The sequence below is a fragment of the Nematolebias whitei genome, chromosome 1, assembly GCF_014905685.2.
Source record: "Nematolebias whitei isolate Nwh7 chromosome 1, NemWhi1, whole genome shotgun sequence".
Classification (NCBI taxonomy): domain Eukaryota; kingdom Metazoa; phylum Chordata; class Actinopteri; order Cyprinodontiformes; family Rivulidae; genus Nematolebias; species Nematolebias whitei.
In genome coordinates, this window is record NC_056498.1 from 67,404,405 (window position 1) to 67,421,004 (window position 16,600).

General features: G+C 36.7%; 1 protein-coding gene across 1 annotated transcript; it reads right to left on the bottom strand.

Moving 5' to 3' along the window:
* Positions 1-7,698: 7,698 nt before the first annotated feature.
* Positions 7,699-16,267, bottom strand: LOC119419581 (monocarboxylate transporter 12-B). Its single transcript, XM_037686934.1, has 8 exons — positions 15,723-16,267; positions 13,962-14,065; positions 12,707-12,850; positions 12,367-12,462; positions 11,741-11,897; positions 9,141-9,881; positions 8,798-9,057; positions 7,699-7,880 (listed from the first exon to the last, which is right to left on the bottom strand). Exons 1-8 carry the CDS (start codon positions 15,857-15,859, stop codon positions 7,699-7,701), a joined length of 1,821 nt encoding a protein of 606 aa, XP_037542862.1. The 5' UTR covers positions 15,860-16,267.
* Between the last annotated feature and the right edge of the window lie 333 nt (positions 16,268-16,600).

The following is a 16,600-nucleotide window of genomic DNA, read 5'->3' on the forward strand; positions in this document are numbered from 1 at the left end:
CTTTTTACACTTTATATTTTTGCAGTTGCTTGATGTAAATGGGGCCCTGTGTACACAATTTCGTTCCACCTCATGTACCACATGTGATGCGAATGACAAATAAAGAAACTCTGATACTCTCTAACTCTGACTCAGTATGTTTCATAATAGTTTTTAAATTATTCATAATATATACAAAAAGTTGCTCCCAAGAAAATATTTAAAAGATGGTCATGGAGGAAAATCTTTTCTTTTTGAATACCACAAACGTGACTGAGATATTATCTTTTTGACTTGATAGCTTGCAAGTTAAAGCCCTGAAGCTGCAACCAAAACCATGCAAGACTATTTTAAACATAAAAACTTTGACTTTATATACTTGTTCGTACCTTTTATTTATTCACATTTGTTTTTTAGTGAGACCTTTTGACACTTTGTGTTTTAGAAAAGATGCCTGATCAGATAAGATGAGAACTTTCAGGAGGGTACACTACCTGGTTGCATGTGGAAGTCTTTACTTTTCATCAGTGCTTACGCTGGAGTTTCTTGTGTTTTTGAGCCGAGTTTGTCTACCCACAGAGTGTGTGTGAGTGATGTGGTAAAACACACTCTAACACACACTCATACACACTTACATACTAACACCATGCACCTGGCTGCAGCTTGACAGAAGTTTATCGGTGAGTCAATCTAGTGGAAACCAAGAACACAGGTGTCTTTGTGTGTGTGTGTGGGTAACTTTTCCTGGTAGATGTCAACTTTGCTGTTCTTTAGTTTAACAGTGTTCATTGTTGAATTAGACAAGAAACACAGGATTTAAATCCAAATAGTAATTGCTGCATTGTTAATGGTCATAAGATATCAAGTTAATTTAAGAATAAAATATCAGCATGCACTTTCATAGTATGAAAGTGTGATCTATGAAGTGTCTTTATGATTTATATAACGGGAGAAATCATAGAAAATAGACAAACACAAAGAATTTGGGGCATTTCAAGAAGAAGGCTCTCATGACATGGTAGCTATGTTTGCATGCTCTGCTCTACCATCATATTGGTTTTGACTCCCCCATGTGGATGAGCAGTCTACAATCTCAGAAAGAACCAAAAACACAGGTCATTGCAATCTTGTTATGAGGGCAGAGACAAAGATTGCATTGAGTTTGGACTGAAAAATGCTTGCAATAAAAAGTGACAGTGAAGTATGAAAGCACAGTATCAATGCTATGCTATTTTTTTTTTATTAAAAAAAAATATGTTATACAATAAGTACAACTTTAAAGTCTTAATTATGAGATATTGTCATAGTCATTATTTTTTGTAATTTTTATTAGTTTCTTTGAATATAACAGCCTCTTGATGGTCACTTGTGAACGAGTATGGCTGTCCTCCTTATGGCGTCTTCAGATGGGCATAGAGGACCCAAAATTATTGTAAAGTACAGGCAAATAAAAGTGTTTGAGGTAGTTTGCTTGGATTGGTCCATTGGGCACATTTAGTGGATGTGTTTTCCTTTCTAAATTGTTGTTTATCTTCTAAGGCATCTAGGAGGTCAAACAGCACAACACCCTCATAGTCATGGTTACTCCAATCGAATCAACAAAAAATAATCCGAATGGGGCATTTACATGAAACATTTTTATTCCGAATGGCCATTTATTCTGATTACTTACGTGCATGTAAACATAATTATTGATAGTAGAGATGCCAGCCTCCTCTAAAACACTGTGGTATGCCAATCCTTCTAACATACCTAAGGATTTTTCACAGGCATCACTGATGATATACAACTAGAAGATATATAAAAACTATATCGGTTTCTCAGATCACACCATTGGTTGGTTCTCTAACTATCTTTCAGACCGGAGGCAATGTGTTCAACATAATGGTACTTCCTCCAGTTATTTAACATTCAACAATGGTGTACCACAAGGCTCAGTCTTAGGACCCACCCTCTTTACAATCTACATACATAATGTAGGTAAAAACATCCCTAATGCATCCATACATTTCTATGCTGACGACACAGATGTTTATTGTCGAGCTAAAACAGTTGCTAAGGCTTTACAGCTTCTGAAATCTGCATTTAACTACATCCAGACTGATTTGTTCCGCCTCAAACTTGTCCTAAATGCCGAAAAAACCAAAGGGATGCTTTTTTCAAATAGGAAGTTGGTCCCAGCAGTTCTTCCTCCGATTTTATCCTCAAATGGTGTCCCCATTGAGTTTGTTGATTCCTATAAATATTTGGGTATCTTGGTCGACTCACATCTTTCTTTTAAGCTCCATGTGGAAAACTTGATAAAGAAACTGAAAGTTAAACTGGGCTTCTTTTTCAGAAACAGATCCTGTCTAACCCTGAATGCTAGAAAACGCCTTGTATCTGTGACTTTCCTTCCCTCAATTGATTTTGGTGATATTATTTACATGAACGCTCCTACAAGAACCCTGCAGATGTTGGATGCTGTCTATCATGGTGCACTAAGATTCATAACTGGCTGTGATTATCGTACCCACCACTGCACCCTGTATTCATTGGTTAACTGGACATCATTAACTTCACGCAGACTCTCTCACTGGTACATTTTCATCTTTAAATCACTTCTTGGTCTGCTGCCTTCATACATCTCCTCCTACATGTCTCTGCGTGAGTGCAGCTACGGAGTGCGCTCTCAGGACATTATTACCTGCAGTGTTCCCTCAGTGAGGACTGAACTAGGCAAAAGGGCCTTCTCCTACTCCGCTCCTGTTTCCTGGAATATCTTACAAAAAGATTTGAAGCTCTCGACCTTGACCTCTCTAAGTGGCTTTAAGAATCTGTTGGACTCCTGGCAGGGACCAATGCAGACATGTTCCTGTTTTTAGTTTTATACATTTGTCTTGGAATCTAGCTGTTTTTTTTTTTGTTTTGTTACCTTTTTCCTTTTAGCCATCCTATTTGTTAAAAAAACAAACAAAAAAAAAAAACTGTAGTATGAGTTTTTATAACTGCTTATTGTTGTTGCTGTTGTCCATTGTTGTCATCTTTCTTTGTTGAAATCAGGTCTCTCTTGTAAATGAGTCCTCGAGGCTCAATGGGATTTACCTGTATAAATAAAGGTTGATTGATTGATATATAAATGCTTTAAGTGCTTGCTTTACGTAGTTCAGGTTTCCAAAACATACAGAAGATTAAGTAGCACCACTGCTTTATTGACCAAGATATTTGTCTTTGCTAGGTGGTCACGGTTCTCAAAAACTTTTCTTTGGCCTTGAGATAGTCCCACTGGCAGAGCTGAGGCGGTGGTGAATTTAATCGTCAATGACGGCTTTAAATGACAGGGGGCTGCCAACATATGAAAAGTGATCAACATTTTCCAAGACAATGTTATCATTGAAGATGTTTGGAAGCCAAAAAGGTACACTTCTGTTTTGTGGAGGCCAAAAGAGGATTTGAGTCTTTTTATAAACCAAGCTTGGTTATATGTCTTTGCAAAGGCTAACATATTACACTGTAGGTTCCTTTCTGAGAAGACTACAAGGGTGTTGTAATCTGCATACTGAAGCTCCATGAAGAATATCATTGTGGTATGCCCTTTAGTCTTGAAACTGTTGATATTTAAGAGTTGCCCAGTTCTGTACATAATTTGGAGTTGATGAGATGATTGCACTGAAGACTGAGAACAGTAATGGAACAATGAAACCTTCCTGTTTGATTCCTGTGTCAACATTAATGGGTGTTGTACCATCTCCACTTCCACTGAGTACAGTGACATGTTATCTTGCAGAAGTCTCAATGTGCAATTGTACTTTTTTGGGCAAGCTATTTTTGCCAAAATGACCCAGCTGGATTATTCACTGAATGAACGGCTTTGGGGAGGTCAATGAAGACCATATATGGAGGTTGTTTCTTTACCGGCATTTTTCCTGCAACTGACGAGCAAAAATCATGCCAGTGGTGCCTCTACCTGGACAGAAACCACATTAGGACTCAGGGAGAGAAAGCTCTGATAGAGGGGTGAGCCTCTGAGTCAGAATCCAAGATAGCACTTTTCCTGTGAAGGACAGAAAAGAAATGCCATGGCAATTATTGCATTCTGCTTTGTCTCCTTTCCCAATGATTAGGAAAATCAAGGAATCCCTGGTTTGTACAGGGATTTTCTTTTCTTCCCATATTTTGAGAACCAGGGCACTTTCCTGTTTAAGATGAGTTTTGCCTACTTTTATGACTTTTGCTGGAAAGTTATCTGATCCAGAAGCCTTGTTGTTTTTCATCTTCCTCACAGCATTGTTCATCTCTTTATGACAAAGTGATTTCTCCGTGTTTTTCGCCATAAACTGTTGGGAGAATTGGTCTAGAGTATTAAACTCAGGAGTAGTGTTCCTATTTAAGTGGTCCTCAGAATGCTATTTCTCTCCCCTTGCTACTGTCTCATTATCTTTCAGCAGGGTTAGTATATCTTTGGAGCAAAGGAGGGTTTTTCAGCCATAGCTATGACCATAAATTGCTTTTATGGCATCAAAGAAGCCTCTGGTATTTCCAGCATTGGCAAACTGCTGGATCTCCAGATAATTCTTTGTCCACCACTGATTCTTAAGTTTCTTAATTTGAGTTGGAATGGCAGTCTCCAATTTTGCATGGCTGCTCTTTGAGTCTAGCAGTTTTTTTTATTATTATTTTGTTTGCCTGGTAGTAAAAGCTTGTTGCTTGAGTTTAATGATATTGAATTTCTTTATCGTTCTCGTCAAACCAGTCTTGATGTTTTCACAAACTGCAATCAAGAATGGCATTAGAAGAACTTACGATGACAGAAGACAGTATGCTTCAATGTATATCAATGTCATTTAGGGCTGAGTGGGCCCATTTTCACTCATAGCGGCCTGTTTCTTGTTAATAGCATTACCCAGTTGCTCGATTAGAAACATTTGCCAGGTCTGATAAGTTTGATTTCTTTTTTTATACATCAGGCAAAGAAACATGATAGAGTGAATGAGGCGATGATCAGTCCAACAGTGCTTTCTGTTGATCACTGCACATCACACCATAGCAGTCTTTGGTGCGGACAATGACGCCACATGGATGTAGCAGTACATGTATTTGTACCATGACAGTTTGGTACAGTTTGATGATTTTGATTAATAAAATGAACTGATGACAAATATGTCATTCAGAAGTAATCAACACTATCAGAGTGGGAGTATGTTTTATCTTACTATCTCTATTGCAGCTGATCACTGACAGCTGAAGCAGGGGGAAACGATAGATACATGTATGGTCAATGGACTGTACTTATATAGCACCTTTCTATCTGATCAAGATACTCTTAAGTGTTTTACACTATAATCAGTGTCCTCATTTACCCATTCATACAGTACTCTACTATGTCTTTACAAAGATTAATCAGAGCTTTATCACATTCATACACTGATGGGACACACATCAGAGTCAATGAGGGGTTCAGTGTCTTGCCCAGGGACACTTCAGCATGTGACTGCTGGTGGAATCAAACCCCCAACTCTTGTATTGGAGGACGACTGCTCTAACCACTCAGCCACTGCAGCCCCACAGATATTTGTATGGTAAGAAGGTGTTTCATAAAAGTGATGCTTTGAAATGCATAAGCAAACATCACACAAACACCCAGCTTGCTGAGAAGTTTGTTTCACATTTTATTATTATGTTTTATAGTAATTTTCAAATTGGGTGTTGTTATTTAGTTCTGAGGTGTTTCTTGTTGCATGAATTCTAGGTTAAATTTTTGTAGCATATACAGCTTTTGTTTTATTTGTAATATTTTCTTTTAAGATACACCTTTCAGGATACATTTTAACGTGTGTTACTTTTTATAGTTCGATCTGAACATTACTGTAAAGGACCTGCTACCTCAGACCTTACTAACAAGAATGTTTCTCTCTCTACTTCTGAGAGACTTATAGCCTGTACAAAAATAATTTACATTTGTTTCATTTTCTTTTTGTATCAAACCTGTACTCATTGGTGACCTTCATACTGAGGTATGTATGGAACCATGACTTCAGCATACCAGCACAACCCTATGAATTTCACATTCATAATTACAAAACAACGAAAATGAAAGAAAGTAAACCACAAATAACAAAATATGATTAAAATCAACAGTGGGAGTAAATAATCTTTTTTGTGATCAATGCAAATTATTAAATTGTGTGTGTGTGTGAGTGTGCATGCATTCAAACATTGGGGAAGTCCTTCTTTTAATTAATTTATTTTTTGTTCGGGGATGCCAACCACAGAGGAAACCCCTCCTCTCCCTGCCTCCCACACATCCGCCTACACAGTGGAAACTTCTGTCTTAACACACCATCACAATAACATTGACCACATGGTGTTTGATATCTGACGCCACTTTGAATCCTTTTCAGATGGTAGATACACAGCATCAGGCAGTTATGTTCAGCTTGAAAAAACTATCACAATAAACTGTTGCACTTTAATGTTCCTGATTCATATGTTGTTCTTTCAAAGCAGCTCAGGAGAAGGTTTTGTTATGAGCTTTATAAAAATGGCATGCTTTTTTTGTTTTGTCGTTTGTTTTAGGATTTTTTTTAAATTGATTATGAGCTAAACAAAATTCATAACTGTTAGTTTGAATAAAAAATATTAATTTGTTTAGCAGACAAGTAAAATAAAATGAAAACTAGTTTACATATTTTGAACAAGTTGAGTCTATGATGTTGCATATGCATTTGAAAAATCTCCTGGCATCACATTTATACAAAAACAGTGATATATATACTATATACTATATATATATATATATATATATATATATATATATATGTCACGATCACAGAAAACAACTCTCTGAAATCTTCTACAAACAGACCACAGAGAGCTTTGTAGAGCAGCTAGTCTTTTCTAGACTTGGTGTTACAAACATTTTCTCACAACACACCATCTCATGCATCTGTGAAATCGCCACGAAGCTGGGAGTGAAAAAACATTCAAGACATACCAAGACAAACTTTGATGACTTGGGAGTACAAACATGGTTTATGTATACAAACTAATACTGAGATAATAAATGAGTAAATTCTTCTTTCATTTTGGTTTTCACACACAGTCCTGAAACTACAATATCACTGATGATTAAAAAATACATACATAGTATAAAAGGATTGAAAGGGGCTTATTTCTTTGGGATTTTAAAGTAACTATCCATCTTTTGCTAAAAAAAAAAAACATATCCCATAAAATCATCCATCAATGATATTTATAAAATGAAATTCCTGGTTGACAATTGTATTGAAGAAAAAACAATTACAGAAATTCATGGTGATATTTTTCATGTAGTTTATGAAGAAAATGTGAGTGTGCAATGAGCTGAAAAGTTGCGGTACAAAAGTTGCACAAAAATATTGCCAACTTGTGGCTAAAATAAACACTTTCAAGCACATTTTTATCAAAAAACTAAACAATGAAGTACACTGGACTCATACCAACAGAATGCTAAACAAAAAGTATTTAGGAAACTTCTAATGTATAAAAATGATGTATTTTTAACATACGCTTTAAAATCAATAAGTTTGTAAATCTCATTACAATAAAAAGACTGCTAAATTCTTCAAATATTCAAGGCCATCTGCAAACTTTTGACTTTGTAAACACAAATCTGAACACAATATTAAAGTAAAAAATAAAAAAAAAACAGAAAAATAGAATGTCATATTACATGCTGCCACAACTTCTCTTTTGTAAACATCAGGCACAAGTTGACAGTTTTGTTTCCTGTGGATGCTGTTCCTCACCCCGAGCCAATCCAAGCAGCGAGATCACACGTGTGACCGAAGCAGCAGCCACCAAGCTCAAAGAGCTGAAGATGAAGGAAGCACCGCTGAGGAAGAAGGTTGATGCATAGTTTCCTGTCCGGTCTACTAACCAACCTGAAAAAAGAGGAAGAGAAATATACATGTCAATACATGTCAAGTAGCTTTTTTGTTTGACTTATGTTATGCTATTTATTGTGTACAAATATTTAAGAAAAAAGACATGTTTAGGGTGAAGAACACACAAAAATATATTTTTTAGTCCTCGAGGCTCAATGGGATTTACCTGTATAAATAAAGGTTGATTGATTTTAACAAAATATTCCTGAAGAGTTGATTTATTTAAAGTGCAAAAGTATTTTAATACAATTTTTAAGTGTAGATTAGTTGTACTTTAAGAATCAGAAAGACAAAAAATAATTTTACAACAGCTATACATAATACATCATGGAACATACCTGGTAGGTACCTGGTACATACAGGGTATGTTGCTGGTATTTACCTGGTGCTAACAGGATACCTACCTGATACTTTTAGGGTACATAAAGAGGAAATATATGATACTTGCAATCACCAGCTTGAATTATGAAGTGACTTATTACCCACTAATTGCCAGATACGTATCGAATACACATGGTACATATCTGGTATTTGTCCGATATGAACAGGGTACATACCTGGTGCCTACAAGGTACCTACCAGATACTTGTAAATACTGGGCTTTATTATGAAGCAGTTTCACCTTCAATAAACACCTGGTACATACTTGGTACTTTCCTAATACCTGTATATATCTGGTACACACCTGGCACACACAAGGACCAAGCTGAATTATGAAGTGGCTTTTTACTCAGTAATTTTCAGGTACACACAGAATATATACTGATAAATAACAAGTATATACCCTGTAAATACCAGGTAATATTGTGTATTGCTACCAATTTTAATTTTGAAAAATGAATACACAAATAAAGCTAACCACTCAATAAAAATATACTTTCAAGTATTGTAGCATCTAATACATGAACCCTTACCGCCAATCGGTGGGCTGACCAAATATGGAACAGCATGCAGGAAGTAAACCACACCCAAGGCAGAGGTAAAATGGGTGGAGCCTACAGTGTCAGAGGTCACAACTGGTATTAGTGCCACATACGCCCCATCAAAGTACCCGTAGAGTGTGGAAAATGGCACCAGGAGGGAGAAGGAATGGAGAAAAGGCAGGAATATACAACAAAGGCCCTCCATGCCTATTGCCATAATGTAGCTCAGAAAGCGATATCTCTTCAGACACCTGGAAAAAGGCAATATATCACTATGTTGCTTCAGTTTAAAATATGTCTATATCTAACAAACAAACCTTCATCTCTGACTTACCTCCTGTCCATGATCCATCCAAAAGTGATATTGCCAACAATTCCACTGACACCAAAAATAGACATGAGGAAGGCGGCATGGCGATGCTTGACTCCTATGCTCAGGGCGTAAGGAACAAGGTAAACTAATGGAGCACTACAGCCATACGCCAGAAACAAGAAGGACACTGACAGAATCAAGAAGCTGGGTATCACAAAGAAACCAAACTCCTCCTTGAACCTGAGACAAAAACCCTGGAGTCTGCATAGTGGAGGTGAGTTCACCAAAGGTTCGGTAGAAACAGTTTTATCAAAGCCACCTAACGTGTTTATTTCATCAGGTTCTGAAATTTGTCCTTTTGAATTAGCAGCCGCTGATGTGTTGTTCGAGCCTATGCTTTCCATCAGTTCTGAGTCCTTGATCATGCTGCCATTTTCATCCAGTTCTTCCATCTCTCCTAACATTGTCTCCAGTTTGTTGCTAAATAAAATGCATTCAGCTATTTTATCTGCCCTTCTCTTATCAGGAAGTATGTGGTTTGTCAGTAGTGTTATGTTCCCTCGAAGTCTATGGTTTTCACATCCAGAACTTTGAAATGTTCCAATGGCATTGACAATGTTGTGCGTATCCTTCAGGTTGTCTGTTGTCTGCTGTTTTGGTGCCACTTGGCTGCAGTCGCTAGTTACTGGTTCAGTGAATTCAGATTCCAGAACAGCTGTCAAGTGGGCATTTTCCACATTTGTCAGGTTGCTTTCCCACATCCTTTAGATAAAACAGAACAAGAAAAAAATACATTACAGTATATATTTAAATGCTTTGTTATGCTTCTAGCCAATCATTGTGAGGCAAGCAGGTAAAACAAGGTTGTGAAGGTTTTCATTTCAAACATTATGCACATGGGTTAGGGCAGGCTAACAAGTCACAAGGTCTGTTGCTAAGCTACACACAATAAGGAAGACTTGGAGAAACCATAAAACTGGAATAGGCATCATGCATTTTTCAGTGGAGTATTATGGAAACTACCACTAAAAAAAGGGAATTTCAGCTACAATCAATGCATTCTCTGCTAAAAAAAATCACTGTCAGAATCTCAAAGAGGTAGGTGTTGAAATACCAAACATTACAACATTCTTCTTCTGAACAATTTCATACATTAAGTGATTAAATTAAACAAACTAAAGGCTAAAGAACAAAACTTAATTTACTACAAACTTTATTTGTGAGCAACTTGCTCCATCTGTTGGTTAAATCAACAATGTTTTAGCCATGTTTTTTTTTTGCAGCCAGATGACTGACGTGTTCAATTTTGTACAGTGATAGTTAAATATTGACTCTTTTAATGCACATCTATAAACATAACGCATTGGACCACAAGACTTGTTTTTCACATAACAGAAACATTTGGTCACACTGAATTTGCATTAATTTTTACTAACTTTTCAAGGAAGTTTCATTATTCAATTTCCATTTAATCTAAGATTTAAAATACACAAGAAAAGGTTGCGTTAAATTTTGCAATAAAACGTACCGAAGAACTGATATTTGTCCAATTTTACTATTTCCAGCACTTAAAAATAACTGAAATTTAAAAGCCAATCAACGAATACATTTTTGCACTAACGTATTTTTTGCCGTAGAAGTTGCACCTTTTTATAAATAAATAAAAAAAGTGCTACAGTATGCGTTGTCATTATTGTATGTTCCCATACAAAGACAAAATTGGCTCTCTGCATTCAACCCATTGCATCTGGTGGAGCAGTGGGCAGCTATGTAAGCACCTGGGGAGCAATTTGGGATTGGGTGTCCTGCTCAGAGACACCACAGGATGTGCAATGACTGGGGATTGAACCCAGGATCTTCGGGTCTGGAGTCAGATGCCCTGCCCCTACACCATCTTGGCCCCTTTTTTGCATAAATTTGCAAGACCTGCGACTTATACACCAAAGCGACTAATTTACTTCCACCCCATATTTATAACCCAATTTTTAGCTGAGATCTAGCTATTTCAGTCATTCTGACAAGGAAAATAATAAACACTACCATGTTCAGCTGCTAGAGAGCCCTCGGCCTATATGGCAAGCCAAGTGTCTCATTAATCGGTAAAAGTGGCTATTAATGAGACATTTGGCTTGCCATACAATGCTCCTTCATCTCGCTCCAGAACTCCTGGAGCAAACGTCAAATCAGCTGCATTTCGCCGCGCCGCCCAGGCGAAATGCAGCTGATATGACCATTAAAGTGAATTTATTAAGGAAAAGTTCAACTGAGACACACCTTTACTATTATTTCGAGCAAACAAATAATAGTTTTTAAGTAGTTATATTGTTAAATTTCAAAGTCCTCCCATGCATGCTCCCACGGCCGCCATTTGACAGCCAATCGATTTTTGGCACAACACTTGCCCACATTTCCGAGTGGTCAGCGATGACGCATAATAGATGTGACTTATACGGCAAAGCTACTTTTCTTTTTTCCCACTTTATTAGACATATTTGGACTGATGCAACTTATACGGCGGTGCAACATGTACGGCAGCAAGTACAGTATATTAGATGATAAGAAATTAACTTAATAATCTTGAGGTATAATTTACTGCAAAAAGACAGGACAAAAACACTGACCTTTTAACACTCTTTTGTTCCAGCGGCCTCATCAGAGCACCACAAACACACAAGTTGGAAACAAACCCCCCGAGGATGAGCATAGCCCCTCTCCAGGAATAATGTTCAATAAGCAGCTGAACTGCAGGAGCCAGAAGGAAGGTCCCGATGCCACTGCCTGAAGACAACAAAATCAGATTAGATAGGAAGGAATAAAATAAGAGAAGAAGAAGGAAAAAGATGGAAAAATAAACTTTAAGATAGACTCAATCAGGGCTATTCAACTGGTGGCCCACGGGACGGACTTCAATGAGTTCCTTAAAAATTATTATTATTATTATTGGTTCTGGGTTTGGGTTTTTTGTTCCGTTTATTGTGTTTATGATTCGGCGCAACAAAATAAACAAATTAAAAAAGTAACAGATCAATGTAATACTTGGTTTATTTACATAATGACTTTAATTGCAGGATGTCTGGCTCAAGCTGCTGGCTTTCAGAAACTGTGGCCCCTGAGCAGTTTTGTTGAATAACCCTGGATTAACTGTCGGATGAAAAATACAAGCAAGAGACAAGTAGAAAGGAATATGAAATTGAAATTACCACCAAAAAATAAAACTAAATAAAAAGAAGGTCAGTAAAGACAATACCAGACATGGAGATGCCATAGGCCAGAGTTTTCCTCTCATTGAAGTACCGTCCAACCATTGCTATGGCTGGCGTGTAACTGAGAGCAAAGCCAAGACCTGTGGAGGGCAGATAAAGGGTACCTGCCAAATGCTGCCAAATCTCAACAGACCCTCAACATATTTTAACGAGGGTGAGGGATTTTTCTTTTCTTTTCATTTAATCTTCATCAAGTCATCATATGACCATTTTCAATGTTGAAATGTTTGTTTCAAACAAGTTAGATCTGAAATTGTAGTTCTAATCTACAGCCAAATAATCAGAGTGCTAAAGTGCCATAAAAGGTGTTGTGTTTGTTCATACCTGTAATTACTCCCAGAGAGATGTAGAGGAATTCCAGGCTAGAGGCGAAAGAGCTGAGGACCAGGCCTGCAGAGGACAGGAGCCCCCCCATAAAGACTGTTGCTCTGCAGGATAGACGGTTGCCAAGGAAACTACCAAGAGGAGCTTGACACAGATTGTGTGGATTAGTTAGACTGTATGCTCATGCAGACACAAGTATTGTTTTCCTACTATCCATCAGAGTTTCACTAACAAACATGCACACACCATGTACAATCTGATCAGAGTGTAGCATCTACTGACCAGCCATAATGTCATGACCATGTTACTTTTTTATTGAACTGACCATAATTCATTCAAGTCCTTCAGTGAGCCTTGGAAATGGCTTGGAAATTTTCTTCCTTTGACCATTTTAGTCCAAAACAAGCGGTATGTAAATGTCCCCCATCGCAGAGAGGTTTGAGAATGTTTTGTAGTTCTTAAAATCAATGTTTTTCTAGGCGGGAATTGAACAAGGAGTGCAATATATTTAAGTGGGTAGGAGATACACTGTGTATAAGAATAGAGCTTGTTTGTTTGTTTGTTTTTGTTTGTCCAAGGTACTGCAGAATGATGGATTCTGGTGAGCAGAGGGAGCACTTTTATCCACCAGGAGGTGCAATGGTGGAGCCAGGGGGTGGCTGATAATGGCACCATAGATTAATTTTCAGCTACCACAGTCATTCACGGAAACAATCATTTTTAGCAATACAAAAACTAAAAAGCATAGTTTCCTCAACGGATAGGGGTGGTTGAGTTACATATATGTACACATATCTATTACATATAGATATGGTGGTAGCCATCTTGGATTTTGATGTGACAACCCAATTTTGAAAGTGATCTTTCTCATGCCTAGAAATTGAAGTCTGTACCTCGTTTAATTTTTAAGTTATTATTCATACAACAAGCATTGATGGACAGACAGACAAAGGCTATTTCCAATTTCCCCTTTTTGCTCTGCAACGTTGGACAAATATTCCAAAAGGACTGCAGTCATGGACATGCAGTGGCACAGTTGTGCAGACATCATGGGCTCATTTCAAAGTCAATTAAATTATTCTGTTTTTATGTCAGTGTTTTCAACAATTCAGCAACAAAGATAAGATGTTCATTGTGTCACCAGTTGTAATTGTAACTAGATAATTAGTGTGTTTCACTTTATCTGTTTATGGTCATATTAATATGTCTAACCTGCATATTTACTGGCAAATTCTGAAAAAGTTGCATTTCTTACCACACAGCATGGTGGTGGAGTCAATCATACTGTGGATCCAAGCCGTGGAGGTGTAATCCTTCTCAAAGTGCATCTGGAACTCCACAAAAAATATGGAGATGCATCTGGATGGAGAGAGCAGAACAGAAGTTTTTATTGCTGTTTATTTTCATGGTAAATGTCTTGTTTGTTTTTCAGTGACAGGCAAGCAATTCAATTTTGTCCAAAAATATGTTGGCAACAAAGATGGTTTTATAAAGGCCAAGAAAACAGGCATTTTAAATTATTTTTAAAATAATAATAACAGTAGTCAACTTATTAGGAGAATACTTAAATGACAAATTAGTGACTTTAAGCAAAAATGTTATAATATTTTCACTCTACTGTCAGGGGATGAGTTTGCAATGATACCGTTTACAGTAAAGATTAAGTTCAAGAGTTGGTTTCATGTCATGGGTGACAAACTAAAGCGGTGTGAGATTTTCATCATTTTATGGGTGCCACTCTTATCTAGTAATCTGTCGGTTCTGAACTCAGTGGTCTAGTTTTTATGACTGTTGTCTGTTGTATAATGTGAAAGGGAACACCATGGTCTCATGACAAAGGGCATAAAAAGAATGTGTTGAGTGGTTCATGAACAGTGGAATGAAACCTAATATTTATTACTGTACATGTCAAACATAGCATTCAACACAGTTTTTGCCTCCCTTTATTGTTCTGTAGAATTTTGTACATGTACAAGTTTTATCTTCCACACAGAAGATGCCGTTTCTCATCTGAGGTTGTGGCTTTTTGTGTACTGCATATTTTTATATATGATAATATATATAATATCATAATGCCTGCTTTGTGACTAAACAATCTAGTAGATTTCAAGTAGTTGGATGAGTTTCCTTAAGTTTGACTAATCAATAGAATATTTAAAGCAGACTTGGCCAGATATGGACTGGGTAAAAAATAAAATAAAATCCAAGAATTTCTAATATTCATCACAAAGTACTTAGGGCATTAAAAAAAAAAAAAAAATCACAGTAATGCCACTTTAATTGGTGATATGTGACTTATCTGTGCTGCTGATTATCCATGCTGCTGATCTTTTGCCTTTATGCTGCTGTATTCATTCATACCCATCTACTCACGTTAGACTCATATTCGGGCTGCTGTTTAATATGCCATATTATTTTACATTACTGCATTAGTGTTTAATAGTATATCTTGGATCTTTTAGCATATTGCTTAACGTTCGTTTGGCGTATATCTTAGAGTATATCTTTGATCTTTATATACTTTTTATTTTTATACTTTATATTTTTGCTATTTTTGGTTGTAAATGGGACCTTGAGTACACAGTTTCATTCCACCTCATGTACCCCATGTGATGCGAATGACAATAAAGAAACTTCAATCTTGAAACAACATTTGTCATGTAATATTGATCTTGGAAGAGTTGTTTGTGTATATATTACTTTGTACAACAGAACAGAAATAAAGTGAAAATCAAAGTTATGGTCAAGTAATGACTGCAACTGAACCTGTCAATGAAACCCTAAACATCTGGCTATACTTATACAAAGAAGGCAACTATTTGTTTATAAATTAAATGGATATATGTCATTATGATTATAAGTACACACTTACTCTCAATTACCAGTCAAAGGACAGGACAGTCAATGGAGACATAAATAACATTCACAGGTATTTCATAAAGTATATTCCAAAGATGAACTCTTATATTTAATTCAAGCATGAAGTGAGATGTATAGGGATAAAAGAGTTGAATACCTGGTCACTGCACGAATGCAGATGGTGGCGAGGAAACATCCAGCGACTATCATCCAACCCCAACCACCCTCTGGTGGTTTCATGACTCCAGACATCCTTCTGCCTCCCTCAAGTTTATCCTCCTTGGAAACTTCCATAACTTCAGCTCCACTCTTCTACGTCTCTCTTTGAATGTAGTGAACTTTTAATCAATTGGATTAATTCTGTTAAATTCAAAATTCCTTGCTGAAATATCTTCATATCCTTTGACTCATTTATACATTTTCTTCCATCTTGATTATGTCAGTCACTAAAAGCATAACCCATCACTGACAGGGAGAGCCGTCAAGGTTGGGTGGAATGTAAGCTGAGTGACAGGTGAGGGCAGGGACCTGCTTGGGAGCCAATTCTTGATATTTTAATGGCAGCAGAAAGAGTCCATATGTATAATTTTAAATTCCTTTGCATGATTTAGGATTTTTTTGGTTTGTTTTGTTTGTTATGTGGGCCTGTGCTGCAGTTTTGACCCTGCCTTTTGCAAAGAGATTGTTGAAGATAGGCACGAGCTCTCCTGCAGCCTGGAAAAAAAAAAAAGAATGAAAGGATGTTTAATATAGAGAAGCTTAACTCCCAGCTAAATTGATAATTCTATTGCAACAATGCTAAAAATACAGTAAAATATTGTGTAAAAATTAATATAAAAAGCAAAAAAAAGTTTCCATCTATCTATCTATCTATCTATCTATCTATCTATCTATCTATCTATCTATCTATCTATCTATCTATCTATCTATCTTTCTATCTATCTATCTATCTATCTATCTATCTATCTATCTATCTATCTATCTATCTATCTATCTATCTATCTATCTATATATATATATATATATATATATATA

Bases quoted from the DNA above. Each gene is read 5' to 3' on its own strand.
- LOC119419581 (XM_037686934.1), bottom strand. From the start codon at position 15,859: ATGGAAGTTTCCAAGGAGGATAAACTTGAGGGAGGCAGAAGGATGTCT. The intron at 9,882-11,740 runs GTCAGTGTTTTT...TTTTATCTAAAG, and splicing joins GAACAAAAGAGTGTTAAAAG to GATGTGGGAAAGCAACCTGA. The intron at 9,058-9,140 runs GTAAGTCAGAGA...GCCTTTTTCCAG, and splicing joins GGATGGATCATGGACAGGAG to GTGTCTGAAGAGATATCGCT.